The sequence below is a fragment of the Sinocyclocheilus rhinocerous genome, unplaced genomic scaffold, assembly GCF_001515625.1.
Source record: "Sinocyclocheilus rhinocerous isolate Xijiao unplaced genomic scaffold, SAMN03320098_v1.1 scaffold64, whole genome shotgun sequence".
NCBI lineage: Eukaryota > Metazoa > Chordata > Actinopteri > Cypriniformes > Cyprinidae > Sinocyclocheilus > Sinocyclocheilus rhinocerous.
This window is the reverse complement of record NW_015659929.1, coordinates 658388-679413: the sequence shown is the minus strand read 5'-3', so window position 1 is coordinate 679413 and position 21026 is coordinate 658388. Positions and strand designations below refer to the sequence as shown.

Below are 21026 nucleotides of genomic sequence, written 5' to 3'. Positions count from 1 at the left end.
AGAAAAAAAATTTGCTCACTTGCTCATCATAGAAGATGTGTAAAGTCATGGCAGTGTTTTATGCTGTTTTGAATACATTAATATAAGCATACAAAAAAGTGAGCATGATGTTATTGGCCCTTTATGCTAAAAGAGTGGACTAAAAAAGCATGGCTGACCAAGATAGTCTAGAGAAGTCATCTTGACAGAGCTAAAGTCTGAGAGGACTGAAGGAAACGGAGATGATGGAAATGAGAAAGGGTGGAGATGAATAGGTGGGACGGAGAGGGCTGAGAAAATGAACTTCGGAGATGGAGAGAAAGAGAGACAGGTGTGCTGCGGAGAATAAAATGACATAATGATGGAGCCACAGAGTGATGGAGGGAAACGCTAGATAAAAAAGGGAGTGAAAGGAGAAAAGAGTGATGGGTAGAACGCTGATTTACATCAAGATGGGCATGACTGTAAATGAGAGGCTCCTCTAGTGATTGTGACTAATTAAAGTGTCCTCTTTTAAAGGGACCGAGATCAGACTGACAGGCAGCTGTTGGGAAATGCTCAGTGTCAGAGGAAACATCCCATTATGCATTGCTTTCACAGACCATCCAACCCGATCCCTAATTACAGTCTGGCCCAGTCAATGTCACTTAGATTTACAAGTGCCAGCACTAATGTGCCATACACACATACATTTATACATATAAACACGCAAACATACTGTATATACTCTATATGTGCACTCAGACCCTTGTCACTCAACTCGTGGGAAATCAATTTAAAAACGACCACAGCTACACAAACACATACCGGCATACAAACACAGGGTAGTTATGATACGTTATGGTTCTTCATCTCTTTTTGCTGACCTCCGAGCAGAGCGGGTTCAAAAGGACCCGCACACAATCTCCCACAATCTAGAAAAGCTGAAACTAGAGGGGAATTGGATCACCTCTGAGCTGACCCAACCACGGTGACTTCCAGCTCTGTGTGCCCTCTGGCGTTTCAGGGCATCCAATCCTGACCCCTCGTCATCACCTCACTTGCTCCCCTGTCTGGTCTGTGCCCGAATCTCCATAAGATCCTGTCAGATCCCATCTAATACACCACAGCGCTGATGAACCATCTCTAGCGGCTTGCTAAATGCTCAAATAGGCTGAAAACGTCCCATCTCTTGGGCCACACTCCGAAAAGTCATTACGTGTAGCTATATTGTCTTTCATCTAAAAACATGCTCTTATACACGCACACACACCTCCTCTTAGTATGCAGACGACAACATAATTTTCATCTGCATGCCAACGCAACAATCAATATGCATGAGAGGACTTTTTGATCAGCATGCTGGTTAATACTTCACATAGCCCATGTCGTCCTTCACAGTATCAAGCAGCTATGTTTTGTCAGTAAGATACTGTTACAAACATATCAGATTACACACATATGGAGCTATGAATATTCAAAAGGCTTTAAGAGAGGTTTAACATATATATAGCATACAGTATGATTAGATTTGCATAATGCTGCTTCATTTCTGCATAACAGTACTGTTATGTTACATAACAGTAACATAACAGTGACTAAGAAAAAGGAATATTCAATTTCAATACTAGTGAAACTTAATCAGTAGCATAATGTTGATTACCACAAAAAGAATTTGATTTTGTCCCTCGTTTTCTTAAAAAAATAAATAAAATAAAAGAAGTTTTGGTGAGGCATTTACAGTAGAAGTGAATGGGGACATTTTTTGGAGGATTTACATTATATAAGCACTTACATTCATTCTTCTGTTATGCAAGCTCATTTTTATGGTTGTTTTAGGCAATGGGTTGTCACGTCAACAAAGTTGTAGAATGTAATATATTGATTTTGTAATGTAGTTCTTTTTTTCACACTAAAATCATGTAAACATGAATATTTGTCCCGTTTGTGTTTCACTGTAACTCAGATTTTAGCTTCTTCTTTTTTTTCTTTTTTTTTAAGAAAATGAGAGATGTCAAATGTATGCGGTGAATTGAGCGTAACTTCGATCATTCATCTAAGAGTCAATTTTCAAAACATTAGAAAAGAAGCCCCCAAAAAAATCATTTGTCCCACCATGGACCCTTTCAGAGTAACTTGCAACTCTCCAAGCGACCAAAAGCTCCCTCTGTACTCACACGTTTGCCTTTAATAATCCGAATGAATGGTAGGCTGGTAATAAAACGGGATAGGTGCAATAGGCTACAGGGAGATACAGTCACCTCGCGGGTCAGAGCGCTAATATGTTTTCTGCGCTGCTCTACATATTCAACAAACCTCATAAAATGAAAGAGGGATGGAAGATAAAGGGCCGAACACAGGCAGTTCAGCATGCATCCCGTCATTAACGCCGGCGCCTTTGAATGCGAGCTTTCGCGCAGAAAGACGGATCCTCTCGAAAAATCTGGCGAAAACTAATTCCATTAAAAAAACAATTACAGAACTGAATCCATGTGCCGCTCTGAGATCATAACTGCCGCTCACCTCTCCATGGTTACTGTTTGTCTGCGCGTTGAGGTAATTATGGGCTGTTTAGGCGAGACCCCGTGTTTCTGTAGCAGGCCTCAGTCTCTGCATCTGCATGTTACCACGGCTACCCCTGCGGCTTTGTCTCACCATGACCTGTATAATGAGTGTCACATTAGCAACACAACAAATCAAAACCCACAGCTGTCAGCCATATTGTGTCATCCTCTTTTAATTAATATGATAAGTAATGCTTATTAGACGAGTCTGCTTCTTTATCGCTTTTCAATTTGCGCAAATTTAGGCAAGGCTCGAAAAAAGGGGAAGCAGGGCTTTAGGAAAAAGAGCGTCAATACGCGCTGATGTTTTACACCATCCATTACGCTCCACATACACACGCGTAAAGCCAGCATTAGCGCTCATTCAGAGCCATCCCTCAATGAAAACTTCCCATTTCCTGCAAATTGGGAATTCTTGTTTTTCATGCGGCAGGAAAAGTTGCTGGAGCTAATCGCGCCTCATTTTTCTGGATGACATCCTGATGTCTTTGAGGAGTCGGAAACGTAATCACTGGCCTGTGTCACCTCCACGCTGACACCCGAACCTTTGCTCCTCGAAAAGGAGTGGAGAGCAAGCCCCAGCTGACAGCGGCATATGAGCTTATGAGAGACTGTGATTAAGCGAACGCGGCTAATCAATGGAACATTCACTTGGTTTCCTGCACCACGGCTCATTCCAGACTCGGCCTTAATTGGCCTATTCTCTGGTAAATAAGATGAGTTTGCATCCCACTTCAGCAATTGGCAAAATCACTCACATCTCTGTCTCACGCGCGCACGTCGAAACATACAAACACGCGTCGACTGGATCTGCATCGGTTCTTCGCAGAGAAAGTTCCTGGCATGGAGGGAAAGAGAGAAAATGAAAGCTAAAATAAAGTGTATACTTATTTTGGAGGTCGAATTGAATTTGATTAGCGTTCAAAAACTGAGGGCCGCTGGATATGGCAACGTTTGCGCAAACAATAGAGAGAAAATGTGATCTGAGGTAAGGACGAAATGAAGTGAAATTAAGGCCTCCTTGAAATTAGATTTCAGTTGGCTAAGGCTTTGAATATATTCCATAATGGAGTCAACTGTAAATTCTCTTCCAGGCCAAATGCACAGCTAAAGCACCACCTACAAACAGAAATGAGAACTGCACAACTGCACATGGCTTATCATTTTCATATCTTTCCCTTACTACTTCAAGCAATCCTCATGTTCCAACTAGTAGTGCAGCTTTATCCAATCACTGACAAATTCCTTACACACTTAGACTGTCCTGATCTATTCAAAAACACATTAAAATACAACCCATACATACAATGACTTAAATATGCCTATTCTATTATGAGCTTGTTTTAAATTTCTATATAAAAAGTAAATTTGATATTATTAGGGGACATAAAATGAAAAATTTTCAAAACCATCCTAATAATGAAAAATAATAATTAAAAGAACATTAGGTCCCACTTTATATTAAGTGGCCTTAACTACTATGTACTTACATCAAACAGTAAAAAGTACAATGTACTTATTGTCTTCTTCATATTGTATTGCAAAGCACTTTTGCTACTACTGAGGTTGGATACGGGTAAGGTTAGGGACAGGTGGGTGGGTTAAGGTGTAAGGGATGGGTCAACAGTGTAACTAAAAGTCTAATTACAGAAACTAATCACAGATGTAATTATAAGTGCAATGTAAATACATGTTTGTACACAATAAGTGCATTGTATCAAGATTTATTTGAATGTAAGTACATAAGGCCACTTAATATATAGCGGGACCGAATATTATTTTTGAAAAGAAAAACGTATGAAGCAGTTTGGCATCATCTTTTGTAATTATTTCTTAATAAATAAAATATTTGACTTTATCAAGCTCAATACATGTCTTACAATATCAGACAATTTGACCTTTTTATGACAAGGAAAAGTTAGGTCAGGTTTTAAAATGTGATATGGTGCAACTCCTAAAAAGCTGAATGATACTTATGAATGAATAATTTGGGATACTTAATTATTAAGATGTGTACACTCCATGTATTCATTGTGTAAGGAAAATGCATTATTATTACATATTACTTAATAGTCACAACACACAGTTTTAGAGTCATTGAAACTCTTCTTGAAAACAATAAGAAGTTTTTCAAAACCAGCATAAACACATAAAAATACATTTCTAAGAAGCGTTTTAAATTTATACATTTTCTTTTTCTTTATCTGGACACTGTCATTATGTGCCATTGACCCTTTGACCAAAACAATTTGGTTTAAGACTGACTCAAAAGTTCTCCAACCTCTTCAACCAAATAAAGCCATTTAGCTTAATGTGAGCGAAACGTCCAAGCCATCAATTAAACTCCATATTGTTTAACCAGTTTTGAGATAAACAAATAAATGAAGTGAAAGTCACCGAATCCTGTAAATTGCACTGTCTGTGCTGCAGTGACAGAAATGTAAGTGTCACTCAATTTAAGAGAACAGCACTTGTGTCGAAATAGACGCCATTACAGGCCTCTCCATGTAGCACCATTGACTCAAAGCGTCCTCTCTGACAGGTTTGTGTGTGTGCGTGCGTGTGGATGTGTGTATTCGCTCTGACAGGTAAAGTGATGGCAGCACACACCTCCCCTCTCACTGTCAACAACCCTCATTATTCAAGAGCCCACTAAACACCATTACAGAAAAAACACACGTAAATATTAGTGCAGTGAGTGTGAGAATATGTGGGGTGCCCAGCGCACTGAGCCGAAACAAAACACTGGCAGACTGTAAGGTCCACACAAGTAAAACCCCTCTGTTAAATGTCGTACTGAGCTTCCTTAAGCAGGTCAGTGTCAAACTCTATAGCAGAGCTTCAGTGGAAGTTGTGGGTGTTGATATAGTGATATTATTCCAAATAATAGGATAGCTTTAGCTAAACATGTTATGAACAATTTTGGACCATTTTCCATTGATTTCCTCTTTTCAGCTCTTTGATATGGGCTTTGTCGAATTTCTGCCACTTGCACTTAATACAGGCTTTCTCCATTTTCACTCTCATACACAAAAGGCAAGCTGAGAAAAAAATGAAATAACTTTTAAAATTTATAAAACCACATTTGTATTAAAACATACCTTTTCAAATTTGCTGAAAGATATCTAATTTCATAAGAGGAAAGAAAATATTACAGCACATTGAGAAAAATAAAGCAAAGGACATCCAGGCTGACCATCTGTAAAACTTTCCTAATGATCAGATTGTGAACTCCAGGCTGATTTCAAAATGCTTAATTGACTGTACTTTGAATGCCGGATTCAGTGTTCATGTGAATGAACAAGACAGATTTTAGTAAGAAAGACATTTACACTGGTGTCAGACTGCTGTAATATTTTCTAGCATGAATAACAAAGCAGAGCAGGTATTAGCCAGAAATAGCATGAATAACAGCGGGGGGAAACATGATTAATATTAACACCTTTGTGTGAGCTCTTATTAAAATGACTGTCCTTGAAAAATAAATAAATTATTTAAAAACTCTGAGAACGGCAAAGGCAAGTGCCATTCAGAAACTAAAAGAGAAACGTACCACTCTTGTTCTCACTCTTTCGTGTCAAAAAACATTCTCTGATCTCTCACCATATATATAATATACATACATACATACATATACATATCTCCAACTCCAACTTTATTTATAAAGCACCTAATAAAACAACTAAGTTGACCAAAGTGCTGTACAGTAAGTTCAATTAAAAGAATATAATAGCAAATAATAAATAACCAACAAAACATATATGCGGTTGTGTTGTAAATGTATACAATTTATCAGCTTTAATATTTTTGTTATCTTTTACATTTTGCTGTTTCATAAATTGTTCTGTATATCACAATTTCTGTAATGTTTAAATTGCTGAAAATCCCAAAAGTTCAATTGAGACAAATCACCCCATAGTGTGACAACATGCCCCTGCTATGTCAACATGTATATATAAAAAAACCTGCTTTCCTAGGCAATAACAATGGAAATATTTGATAGCTTCTTTTTGTAGCCAAAATATATGCAAGAAAAATACAAATCTATCCTGAGTGAGAAATATCCTCGTTACATGCTAGATATAATTATATTTACCTACTTAAGTACATTTTAATATATTGATCAATTTGAATGCACAAATTATCGTGTATTAGAGAGAATCAAAAAGAGTTAACATTATGTCTAAGATTATGCCATTATAGATAGAAAAATGATATTGCACATTGAAAAAAAAATCTTAAAACACTAAATGGAAAAAAGAAGGAACATTGAATGTGTGGCTGAAACAGATAAACCTGTAACTCATTGTGTTACCAGACAGAAGAAAAAGTACTAGTACACCTCATCCTATACCGTCAACCACAAGAGAAGAGACTAATTAAGGAAGCAATTCACTCAAACTGGCAAATAATGCTATCAACATCACATCAGAAAGTCAGCAGACCTCCACTAATTCTTTCCCTAAATACGAAAAGACAGACAAAAGGAGATAAATGTTAGAGAGGTAATAGTCATACATCATCTCCTTTGCGTACACACGCCGTCAATAGGACTGCAAGGTCTTGACGCTAATCACTACTGTTAGATAAAACTGTGAGGGTTAATGGTCCATATGGCCCTGCAGCACATGAAGGATCAAGATAGCAGCCAGGCTGCTGTATCAATGCCCTCAACAAATCCATCGCTCGCTCTCTCTGTGTTAGAGGACAGAGGACTTGTTAGGTGGGGGCAATCGATTCAAGCAGAGAGCACTCTTTTACAGCCCAACATTCAAAGCTGCAAAACTTATTGTAAAGTCAGCGGGTGAAAGGGAGGGAGTCTCGCCCTAAAGCGCTCCCTTTTGTACCCCTGTCACCTTCGTTCCAGATTTATAATGCTCTATTACAAAAGTGTGCATCGAAGCCCTATTCAATTAGCCTATCAAATTCTTTATGGCCAGATTGTGAATGGGTTATCAGAGCTGGAGATAAGAGAATTTACAGAGCTCGTAATGATTCACAACAAAAGGGTTTACGCATGCTGTGTGCTGCCTGTGTCTTTATTAAAAAAACAAATAACCTGCCCAAAATAAAATCATGCATAATATGCTTTAAAGCACAATAAAGCCACATTACGTAACAGTTAGATACAAATTTGACCCTCTTCATTTGAGCAGCAAATTAGAAGTCTTCAATATAAAATACACACTCACACACACATTTATAAAATGTATAGAATTTATATAATACTATGTACTGTATATAAATGTATATAAAATACTAAATATAAAATTGTATATATTTTATATAAAATATAAAATATGCCCTCAAAATCATTATGTAAAGATATTATTAATAAAATACACACACAAACATAGTTAAATATATATATTGAATGTATATAAGTATATAAAATACTTATTCTATGTCATTCAAATTACGTAAAGATAAATAAAACACACACACAATTTAAACACATATATTAAATATTGAATTCTAATATGCTATTTAATATTGGACACTATATATGTGATATTAAGGTAAATAACAATTTAATATATATTATTAATTGACCTTCTTCATTTGAACAGCATATTAGATGTCCTGCGTGTGTCTGTTTATGTACTGTATATTAAATTATACAAATACAAGATAAATAAATATCAAGTATTTTATATATTATTAGTATTTTATTATTTTATATATTGTATTTTATAATATGTGTGAGTGTGTGTGTGTGTGTGTCTGTACACACACACACACTCACACAATTTATATATGTATATACAATACTTAATTCTAATATGCTATTTAAATTACTATGTAAGCATATTTATAAAACTTAAAAGCATATAGTATCATAGTATATTATACTGAATATCGTACATGGAATTCTCTCTCCAACAATACAAAAATACGTACTCTGGGCTGCTTAGAATATATATACACATACACATTCATAAATAACTGCTCCAAATATTCTTATATATAGACACACACAAACAGAGATATGGCCAGCTTTGACATGCATAATTCAAACCATAGACCTGCATGTCTCAATTCTGAATGACAAATAGATTGTGACGACTAGAAAATAGCACTCAATTTCCTTTTCACTAATGCAGCCAATACACTGTCCCCTGGATCGATGGAGATGCGCCGTGTGACGCTGACCATTACTGTGATTGAATCTCCACTTTGACGCTCTAATATGGAAGAGACTGTGGTACTTTAAGTACAGTGCCTCTTTTAGGCTGAGGAGATGGATTAATACAGTCTCTTTGCTATAAAAGATGGCCCAGCTCTGTATAGCGGATCTGTCTCTGCTAATGCGAATCACATATAAAAATACACTTGCTAAGTAAAGCAGCGAGCTGGCAGTCAGAGCCGATGTCAATTCAAAAAGAAGTAAAAGCACATACAAACACTCATGCCAAAAAAAAAGTGTGCATGACCTGTGACCCTGCCAAGCTGCATATACAGTGTGTGCAAGTGAAGGATAAAAAATGAAAATGCAAAACGCCTGGACTGTTTACCTGAGAGGGAGTGGTTGACATTTGGACATCTGTCAATCAAATATTCAATAGTAGAGGCCGGTAGTGGGCATGGGACTTTGTTGTCATGGATACGGCTGTAGGTAAAAATGTGCAGCCTGCTGGGTCGTTCCTTTGACTGCAGAGGCCCTGCGTCCTCATTCAGGTAGCAGCCAGGGGCATGTTCCCATGCCAACGCCCATCTATTTGTGAAATGTAAAACCAGGTAGTAAGAAATAAGATGATTCTTTCCTTTCACCCACGTCTGTAAGTCACGTCCTGTGTTCAACATTTTTTAATATCTATGAGTGTGTGATGATGAGAAGCCATGTCGCAGACAGAGATGAAAGGGATGTGGCAGTGAACAATTGTACATATAATGGTGAGAGAATTTTCTGTCACTATACTTGTTATTTTTGAATAAATATCATCTAGAGTTAAACATACATTAAGATTATTGTTTTGCTTATGCATGGTTGAATGTTGGGACATTTAAGGAGCTTTAATTAAATCTGTTTTCTCCTAGTCTATTCATTTGTTTTAAAGCACGTGTTTGTTTGTGGAATTATTGATTCCGCTTTTAATGTTTAATTGTAAAATAAATCTAATTTTAATTAAACACAATGATGACATTTGCACTTTTGGTAATGTTTGTTGTGTTATTTTTACTGGATAAACAAAGTGAAACAAAGGCACAGTGTTTGTACCTAGGTTGATGTAATAAACCGAATTAACTGGGTTAATTATAGCACAACAATGTATAATTTTTTACAGGCTTTTTTTCTATAGAAAAATTAAATTAAATCTGAGTTTTAATTAATTACTCTGTGTTTAAAGTGTATATGTAGTCCATTTTAAAATTGGCATTTGCCAAATATAAATAGACAACTGTTCAACCTTTGTAAAGCGAGTATCTTCAACGCGCAGTTGGATCGGATATGTGAACAGTGTTATAACGGTCTTGCGCGCCCTCTAGAGGACAAAGACAGCTACAGCACATTACCAGAGCACAAAAAAAACGACAATTCTGTCAATTTACTCACTCACATATGCTGTTCCAAACCTTGACTTTTTTCCCTGCACAAAAGGATAATTCGCTTTCGTTGTGTGGAAAATAGAAATTAACAATGACTGAGGGAGCCAGTGCATAAGATCTGCTTTTGTGTTTCACAGGATTGGAACTGCATTAGGGTAGGCTATGTAAATCATGGCAGAATGATCATTTATGGGTGAGCTGTCCCTTTAGCAGTAACACAGTTTATAGTTTGCTGATAAACGGCAAATAACTATAGATGTATATTTAAAAAAATAGGCTACTATATTTCTTTAAAAGGTGCCATTTAGCGGCGCCATTTGTAGGCCGAGAGGCATGCAGGCAAATAAAATGTTAGTTTTTATGAAACACAAAAGTCTACATAGATTAATATATAAGGAAGGTTCGAAAATAATCATTAAAAAAAACAGTTTATAAATTCAAGTAAACAGTCTAAAAACATGCTTTACTACTCGGGGTTGAGACGCACTCTCTCTGTTTAAATCTATATTAAAGACACATCTCTTTAGCCAAGCATTCACATAATGTATCTCATAACCTTGTACTTCAGTTACATCTGATCAAATGCACATTTTCATTTTTTTGCTTGGGGTGAACACATCATTTTTGCTTGGTTGGAACAGCAGCTACTCTAATCTCTCTCTATTACCTTATTTGTAACTAGGAATTACACAAGCTTCAGTCTGGATCCAGCCCTTACAAAGACCTGAGATGACCGAACACCTGAGAAGAGATGATGCCAACCCCCCAGAGGACCTCAGATGATGCCAACCCTCAGACAACATACAAAACTACCAAACTTTGCTATAAGTTTGATCGCAACATATAATCATTGCTGTTAATAGTGTTCACCATCTGTTGATTACATGACATTAACTAACTGCTTGGTTTTTACCGTACATTTCTGCCACATGGACATCAACTTGAGATAGTCACCACTGATAAGCTATTACTAAATATCATGTAGAAACTTTAATTTTATGTAAAGCTGCTTTGCAACGATTTGCATCGTGAAAAGCGCTATACAAATAAACTTCAATTGAATTGAATACTACTCTGTTGAAAGTTTTACTACAGGGCTAACGTTACAGAGGCGGCACAAATGCATTTACAGAAATTTAATTTGCACAAATTAATCTTTATAGAAATATGAAATTATTTTACACCGTATCTGGGTTATAGTGCAGCACTTGCCTGTGTCAAACACCTCAAGTTAAATATTGTTACTATTTTCCAACCTGCTGCTCTTTGCATCCTCGTCTGTCTCATGGAGCAACGCTGCCACCTGCTGTTGAGCTGCAGTACTGACTCTGTGACTCTGAGCCTTTGATCATGTAGCCTACATTCATTCCAACTAATGGATTTAACGAGAAAAGTAATGGACGGTTGGATCACAGCAGCTGACATGCTATTCTAGGATATAATTAACAGAGAAGTTCAGAAGATAATACAACGTGTGGTCGTCTCGTCTGACATACAGGTTATGCTCTGACAGGAAAATTACCTTCGAGACGTCTCGGTCATAATCGTCGTTAACTTGACGTAATATCTTCACGTAATATGTTAACTTCAAGTCATATCTAAACTTGAAATAACCATCCTTCATTTTTAAACTGTTAAATTAGTTTGTACCTAAAAGTTGGCAAAGTCGTCAAATAGGCTAACTTATATGAAAACTAGACGAGTGGGCGGAGAAATGATCCTTAGTTTGAAGGACTGTTGTCAAAAAAAGGAAATTAGCTGGCGCTTATTTCAATGCCTCAGCGTCATTGAAATATTCAATGGCGTAAAGAAGTACCTTTGATTAGAAGTAAAGAAACTTCACAGATTTTCTTCCGTCATTTTTAGCCTCTAAATCTCTTGAAGTTGTCAAACTCTTTTGAAAACTCAGGTAATTAGTTTTTAAGTACGCACAAGAGACAAAACTCTCAATATCACCACAAAAGGCTGAAAGACTCACGTTCTGCGGATAGTTGGTGATTTATTTGAGCGTCATCAAGCAGCATCATCAGAAGATCTTATATAGAAAATCAGAAAATCCAGGAATATGACATTCTAAGTCTTCATAGCACCAGTTGCGCTAGCTGCTCTCAATTTTGAGCGGTTGACAGCTGAAAACTTGATAAATGTTTGTGCCACAAGGATATCCTACCGAGTTCTTGTTTTTTGTTTTTTTTTGAAAAAGTATCCATGTAACATAAAATGGAAACAGCCTTGACAAAATCTGCCATATACATTTATCTCCACGGCTAATTACTAAGTAGAAGAGCAAGTGATGACAGCAAATTCATGCTATAAAAAGGAATGTCCAAGTGACACGACAGATGTCCAGGTCCACCGAAAGTACAAAACTAATCCTTAATAATCAAGTAGACACTTTCTTTTCTGGTCAGTGACAATCCTGTCCTGGTCCTGAGGTTCAAGATCCAACTTGCTGGTGTCCAGTTGCCCTCTGACCGCAACTCTTCACGCAATACCCTCCTACTTCGAATAATCCACTACTTTTCCCAAGAGAGAAGAGTTTGGGAGCAGAATCCAACACCGTCCAGAAGTTCTCAAGAATATATAGCTTTGCTCAGATTAAAGAAGAGGGGAGGGGAATGTGAGAGCAAACGAAAAACCTGACAGGTCAGAACACAGGGGAGAGGCCTTTGAGAAAGGTCGAAACGAGCCAGCAATTGCAGGAAGAAGAAAGATGGAAACGACAAACTCGATGAAGAAATGAGGAGCATGAGAGAAATGGAGAGAGTCGGAGAGAAACTGGTGGTTACCAGAACCACCCACTGTGCAGACTGCAAATGAAGAGTCCAGGACCAATCCTTCCCTCCCCTCACTCACAGAGCCATAGTCCTGCACTGCCTTCTAGCCTTTCCACAGCATGAATATATTACTAGCCACACAATGACGTTGCTTATTGTTTATGAATTACTGGCCTGCCTGACAACAAAGGCTATTTTCATAAGAAAACTCTAATTCATTTCAGTTCCTATTTGATTAGAGGCAGAAGAAAAGAAGCCCTTCGGTCATAGCCCCCAGAGGACTGTTTTTATTGAGCCGTTACTGTGAAGAGGCTGTTAGTACCTGGGAGTCAAACTTTTTAACAGTAACAAGATTGTTAAACTGCACAACTGTTGTGTTGGGCTTCAGACTGACCTGAATGTCAATAATAAAGGTCTGAAGCATCTTCAGTGACAAATTGTGATATATTATACTGATGATGGCAAGGTAGCGCTAGATGTGTCCTTTCCACAAAACCAAAGCGTCGCTAAAAGCGACACCCATCTTCCAAACTATATGATGTAAAAAGGTAAGCGAACCGCAGAGAACAAAAATGAAAAGGCCAACCTGGCATTTATCTGCAGGTTTTATCTATACACTAAAGGATAAATCAGGATAAATCAGGGCTTCCTTTTATCAGGAGGGCATTATGCTCCTTTGTATTTATGCAGGAATATTTAACAGGAGACAAAAGGTGACTTTCTCCTTATTCATCTGCGAACAAGACAATGCTGGCATTCTGAAAAGCCTGACATTTGAGTTTTTTGCCAGCACCAGCAAAATTATATCCTTTCCATTGTAAATCAATGAAGTAGAATCATCGCCCACAAAGGGACTAGATTGCCTTGTCACTGTAATAGACCCTGGCGCATGCACAACCTTCACCCAGAACTGTTGTGTGCAGACGAAAGACAAGGGCATAAAGTCACCCTTGTCATTGTGCCCTTCCCCTTGACGGAGTACAGAACTTAAAGCTTAAACTCCTGAGTTGAGCACCCCACACATCTGTTCATTCACACGCAGTTAATACATCTGCAAGATGCGCTATCACATTGCTCATGTGGTAAACATCAGAGGTTAGAGTTGGAGGCTCACGGTTTTCTCAGTGGAAAAAATGCCTACGGTTATAATTGTAGTGAAGTATAAATGAAAAAATAAATGTGAGGACGCATTAAATCGATCAAAACATTGACAGCAAAGACACTTTTTGAACTTTCTATTCATCACAGAAAACTTTGCCATGACAAGAAAAAAATCCTTTAAAAAAAAAAATAGAAGTTAGTTTAAAATGTAATATTATTTAATATTATAATTAAAAGATTTTTACTGATTAAAACAAATAAATGCAGCCTTGGTGAGCATAATAGACTTCTTTCAAAAACATACTAAATATCTTTAGTATGTTTGGACATCTTTTTTTTTTTAAGTGTATTATGACGTCATTTTAAAGCCAAACTGATGCCAATGAAGTAGAGAAGCAAATAAACAACTGTCTTTATTTACAGAATTAATTTACAGTAACATGGAGCCGAGGTAAAGAACGGTAAATAAATATCCAACATGAATTCTGATGAGGCTATTCTATTAGTGTTGTGTAAGAGGAATAAATGTCAAGTACAGTAATAAGTCACAGACAGTAAAGTCCATAAATAAGAGTTTGGCTTTTGTTTTGGTCTCACTAAGTAAGTGACACTGAAATGTATACAGACATAACTTGCATGCTTAAAAAAAATAATCCCAGGAATCATAATATTGAACTTCTGTCACAGCTTGAATTACAATGGCACCTAAAACATGTACTAAACATACTGACATATAAGCATAAGCGCCATGTCCCGCATTCAACATTTAGCGTGACATTTGCTATGCTTGTACACACTCACTCTGATTTAATGATTAAGTATCAACATTTGAGTCATTTGTAAACGATAATTAAATGGAATGAAAAAGTTCTCGGTACCACATCATGGAAATATTCACAGATTCAACATTAAATCAGAGAGCATCTGAATAAAATGTATTTAAAAATGAAACTTAACAGTAAAATATGATGATGTCTTGAACCTTTGTAATGACAAAGGTAATATAGAAAAACAGGACACTCAAAATCCCAAACATTAGTGGGATGTGTAGACTGCGGTACTGTCTATCTCAACACCTTAACATCAGGTGAAAGATGAACTCGTCAGGGAAATTCATAGGTTACACTCATGCCACCCAATGAGATTAAGCTATGACTTCAAGCAAGCAAGTCACGTCATGATTGTTCACCAAGAAATTAGTGGTTTTAAATTTCTTCAGAATTTCACAAGCCAAATAAAAAATGAAAATAAAAATCTGCTTTGTGTAGATGCACTAAAAGACCATCTTTTAGATCTTACATCAGAATGAGCCATATAAGGTATACTCATAAACATCAAAAGTGGTTTTAATGTAAGAAAACATATGATAATTTGAACGTTCTGGTTGAACTTCCAGGCCATTTTAACCATTAATGTAAAAGAATGAAAACTAGTAAGGGGCAAGATTGTTATCATAAATTGGTCTCATCCCAAGAAGGATCGTTTATATTCTTTAGCATTTTTCTAACTATCCTCTCCAGATCTTTCCGGGCTCTCTGCTCTTCCTCCAGGGATTTCTTCATTTTTTTATAGTCCTGTTAGAATGGTAAAATCGTGTAAGCAGGAAATGGGAAATATTAAATATAGTTTTCTATGAATTTGAATATTAGGGAAAACCCTCCTCCGACCCCCATAGACACTCACCTGTTTAAGTTCTTGTACCTCAACTCTCAGAGCATAAACAACATCCACAAGGCTCCTAGGAAACATTGAATATCAAATATGTCAGTAAATATGTTTTTAATGCATATTGTAGCACTATTCAATTTGTGTTCTCTTGACAAACATCCCTCTTTTTATTCCCATTATGAACCCTGTTCTGGGAATGGACAAATATGTGGTCTTACTTCTCCTCTGGAAGAGTCTGACCATTACTCTTCAACTCGTCTACACTGAACTTCTCCTCCCCAGGAACTATCAGTGCTGGACTGGCATCTTTCCACTGTCCTGTTTCAAAAGAGAAGCCCCGCAGATTGATTTCAGGAGGTTTAGTTAAGTTGGACTAATTGATTAGGTCAGTACAGGACCACCGTGCCTCAGAAAATGGTTTGGACTGGATCAAACTTACACAGGACTGTGCGTGAGTGAGACAGGAGTTAGTCATGCAGAAAGGGATCATCCAAGAAAACTAAAAGCATTCAAAAACCAGAGTTTTTGAAAAACCAAATCAAGGGTTTCCTGAAGGGTGGTAAAACTACAAATTTCCTCAACCACAAAACCAAACCCGAAAAAGACAAAACAAAACAAAAAGAAAACCCATTAATTGAAAATAGGCAGTAAATTTATACAAAAGAAAAAAAAAACAAATCAAACAAAAACCAAACTTTTGTTATAAGAGATACATTTTTGAAAAGATAAAAATACTGTACAAAACAACCCAAGATTTATTCAAAATGTATATTACAATGTTTGTGGTATTTTGTCATATTTGACTCTGCATATATATAACAAACACAATAATGTCTTAATTTCAAACCACGTAAACATCACTGAATTATCTCTGTTGAGCGCTTTTAAGAATATCTGAATGAAACAACCGACAAAAAGGTAGTAAATTCATATTTTCCTGTTCTTTTTTTAACCACAGAATATAACTTGGTCACAAGAAATCACATAACATGAGGAATTATACTCTTTGTTATTATTGAAATAATTGGCAAGTCGATTTTCTTGCTTCGTCTCATAAACACGTCATACATAAAAGAGGAAAAGCATCAGACACTGAGGCTTTGACAGAGTCTCGAATGAACAGTGAATAACTCTTGACTATTACCATCCACACACCTGATTGAATGGATTCTAATAGAATTTAAACCAACATTAAATTCAACATTTTTTTTAAACTTCCATACATTTTTAACCATAGACACCACTATAAACTTACATGTTAGATACAAGCATACAAAAAGTCAAAACTCATTCAAAATACATTTACAAATTGAAAATAAATACATTTATATCACATAAGTATGATCAAAATGTCCCCAGTAATACTGTCCGTGGTGCCATCTGAGAACCATAGTTATAAATTCCTCTCATTCATGAAGCTCTGGTAAAACACCCAACTTCTCATTTCAATCTAATGTTCACATTCAGTAAACAAAGTCTAAGTTAACACCACACATTTCAGATGAATGACAATACTCTAATATTTACAGAAACTTTTTTTTTTGACACTTTTACAGCAGAACCTGTCCTTGTTGCCTTCAGAGTGCATTGTACCTTCAACAGCGTTAACAATGAAATACATCTGGGAATGAAAACATCATTTTTTTAAAGGACACTTACATAAATATCAAATGCGAGGCAAACAAAGAAAGAAAAAAAAACTGAGTTAAGTGAGGTTGGTGGTTTCAGGGGGAGTTAAGATGTCAAGGCAACAGGGAACTGCTTTGGGAAAGTGCATATATATGCAGAAAAATAATGATGAGGTGTGATTAATACGACACTAAAAAATAAATAAATAAAAATGAATAAAATAAATATGTATTACAGTGACGGATCATTAAATAAATAAATAGTTTCAAATAAATATAAAGTCACTTGAAATAAGAGGAGTGAGGGGGAGTTTAATTTTGGTGGGAGATGTAGGAGCTCTTACGGGAAACAGAGCCCATCCTGTAACTGTGGGCCGTCCATATACTGTCATAGTCAGAGTCCTCTGAGAGGTCCGAAGTGGCCTCGGGCCTCGAGATACTGCTACGGCGGCCCAGAGAGTCCACACTGGATTGATCCAAAACGTGGTTATGCATGAGATCAGTGCCTTGCCATGCTGAAGAGGCCATCCGTTCGCAGATGATGAGAGGGGGATCAAATCATACGAATGAAGGGACGGAGGGAGAATTGCAAATGGAAAGAGGGGTCGAACAAAGAATGGATGTGGGTTGTGCAACCACACAGACGGGAGAACCAGTTATACCCCAAGAGAGTAAATGAGTTTTAAAAATAAATGATTAAATAAAAAATGATGTGTGAAGATGCCAAAATCAAAACATGGGGAGGAGGGGGTCATGATAAATAAATGAACATTAAGTATGATGAGGAAAAAAGAGAGAGGATATTGTTATAAGAGATCCCAGAATTATCAACAGGCTTTAGTTTATTTCTATGTTACACATAGAAAAGTAGATATGAATGAGGAATGTCTTAGAGGAAACAAGACGGAGGTGAACAGGCCCGTGTACGAGACTTACTTGAGTTCAGAGTCTGTCTGGTTTTGGCACTCGTGCAGTAGGCCTCGATTACTTTCAGGATCTGAGCATCTTCCTCCAAAGCTACAGTACCTGCGCAGGTCAGAGGTTACATCAGACGCATGATCTTTCAGAAACTCTCAAAATCAGTAACAATATAAACCAGCTAACTTACTCTTCCTCAGTGCAAACTCCTCATCGGACGGCTTCCTCTCTGGCTTCCTCTTGGGCAGCAGCTTTTTCATAGTCTTGGGGCTTTTACTGAGGTCCTGGAAGAAGAGAAGGAACAGAAATAATAGAAAAGGGACACAGAAGTTGGTCAAACTGAGACTTACAGAGCCATGAGAGAGTGTAGTATGATGTTATTTATTTAAAGAGTTGCATTAATTAGTGTTCACATATTAGTATCAAAATAATAGTGACCACAATATCAAGGGAAATAATCCACAATTACGATGTCTGTATTATATTATACTACATTTAATATTTTTTACAATATTTTATTTGGGAGTCCAGCAAGCTGCATAATCAGCTTTAATCTGAGCCCAGAATACCTCTTTATAGCAGAGAGCAGCTGAGGGCCTGAGTGGAGGTGCTGGACGCAAGCAGCTCAGGCTCCAGGGCTTCTGGGTTTTGGGGGGCTCCAGGGGGCCCCACATCATAGTGCTGTGAGGGGCCCCATGAGAGGAGGGGTGTGGTAAGGTGTGGTAGGCAGGAGCAACTGTCAGGCCCCGGCTTTCTGCATGTCTGGATGGCGTCAGAGGGTGAGACGGGAGCTGGAGGGGTAAAAATTAAGTTAACCTTTAAGTTGAAGATACTGGACAGGCAAACCTTAAACCCTAAATAAATTAATCAAATCAATCAATTTAGTGTGTTCTATTACACTTGAATATATTTTGTTAAGTTCTTAAACTTTCTTAAACATAAAGTTCTTTATGTCTGTGTTTTTACTTTTTTGCAAAGCTTTTTGTGCACCGATAAGTGTGAATATCTACACCCGTTCACTGCCATTCTAAAGCTTGGAAGAGCCAGGACATTTTTTAATATAACTCTGATTGTATTCCTCTGAAAGAAGAAAATCATTTACACCTAGGATGGCTTGAGGGTGAGTAAACCATGGGGTAATTTTTCATTTTTGGGTGAACTATCACTTTAAATACTATATGTGTGGTTTTCTAAGATGTGATGTTAAACAGGTGACCCACTGTGTGGCAGGGAACAGTGAGGGGTTTCATGCTGGGAGCCACCATGGTGGGGTGCTTGGTCTGTCGGTTCAGATGCTCGAGCCAGTCCTGCAGATCCTGTTTGTTATAGCAGATCACCTGAAGTCTCTCGAACATGCTTCCTGTTGAATGGACACACAAGCAGAGTCAATGAATGACTAAGAATGATCAAAAACACTTGACTGTGTCCTGAACACAAAAGATGCGAGACAGTTTGTCCTTACCTGAAAGCTCAAAAGCATTTTTATGACTTTCACAGTCTTCTAATGGGGTCACCGTCATCCCGCTCAAAGGTAGCTTGCCCTGAGAGAAACAAAGCAGACGTTTTCTCTTTGTGCTAGAGCCGCAAGTGCCATTTTAATGTTTGAAAAGCTGTGGTTTGAGTGGATTTTAGGGGATGGTGGAGCGAGGGCAGTGAGAATTATTTGGCTGTGTAGTAATCATTTCTGACAGCGGCTGGTTTCTGACCTGGAAGATGAAGCCACTCATCCTTGGACTGGCAGACAGGATGAGCAAAACGTGAGGAAACAGCAGAAGGTAACGTTCATGCTTATCCTAAAAAACAATATGAAAAAAATTGTAATACCACACAGCCATTATAACTGTAGGACTGAAATCACAGAGAAGTGGATTTTAGGGGATGGTGGAGCGAGGGCAGTGAGAATTATTTGGCTGTGTAGTAATCATTTCTGACAGCGGCTGGTTTCTGACCTGGAAGATGAAGCCACTCATCCTTGGACTGGCAGACAGGATGAGCAAAACGTGAGGAAACAGCAGAAGGTAACGTTCATGCTTATCCTAAAAAACAATATGAAAAAAATTGTAATACCACACAGCCACTATAACTGTAGGACTGAAATCACAAAACTATTGGCATTTTTGTCAATATGAATCAGCAATAGGTCTTTTTGAAACATGTTATTTACTTGTAATGCATTCGTACTGTAAATAGCATGTTTACAAGACTCAGGACAACTTTTTTCTCTTTTTTTTCCTTTTTTTATAACACTTGTATCCAGAAAATGAAACATGATTGATTCATATGGAATTCTGAGCCATAAAAACCCACATCACTACTCACTTACTACTTACCACATCAGTACTTACCACTACTTAATAATAACCTTATTAACAACAGTAATTATACAAGGCTACCTAAACACTACTCATAGTCGTGGTTGCATCAACATGTTATACATTTTATTTTATCAAATTATTTCAGCATATTTTTATTTTTCAATCAGAATGGTTTGACAACTTGTCACTCCCAGACATGGGGCATGTGATTGCAAACAAACATTTTGTCAGAGGGTTTTGTCTTTACCATAAGAATTTTTTTAGATTTAATAGAAGAAGCCACTCCAGAAGCTACTTTAATAGTTAAAGTAACAATGAAACAAGCAGCAACAGATCTGTTCTTCTATATTTTGATGTACACCTGAGTAAAATGGATTATCAAAAAAGAAAATGCAGGGCAGAGTTTTATCCATTGGTTGTTCAATGAAGGAAGATCTGAATGCGAGCTTGCGGTTGATTGCAAGAAAGGGGCGGGGTTTAAGCAGACTAAATCATTTGAGAAGTCCCACATACACTGCCGTTGAAAAGTTTGGGATCAGTAAGATTTTT

At 37.2% G+C, this 21026-nt stretch overlaps 1 protein-coding gene across 1 annotated transcript in view; it reads right to left on the bottom strand.

The window, feature by feature from the left end:
- Positions 1-14722: 14722 nt before the first annotated feature.
- LOC107724494 (rho guanine nucleotide exchange factor 7-like) overlaps positions 14723-21026 on the bottom strand; it is a 29147-nt gene continuing 22843 nt past the window's right edge. Inside the window, exons 15-20 of the mRNA XM_016533463.1 lie at positions 18732-18953; positions 18353-18446; positions 18181-18270; positions 15835-15934; positions 15632-15686; positions 14723-15522 (exon numbers count right to left, since the gene is read on the bottom strand). Coding sequence (XP_016388949.1) covers positions 15400-15522; positions 15632-15686; positions 15835-15934; positions 18181-18270; positions 18353-18446; positions 18732-18953 — 684 coding nt within the window. The 3' untranslated portion in view covers positions 14723-15399. The remainder of the gene's footprint in view (positions 15523-15631; positions 15687-15834; positions 15935-18180; positions 18271-18352; positions 18447-18731; positions 18954-21026) is intronic.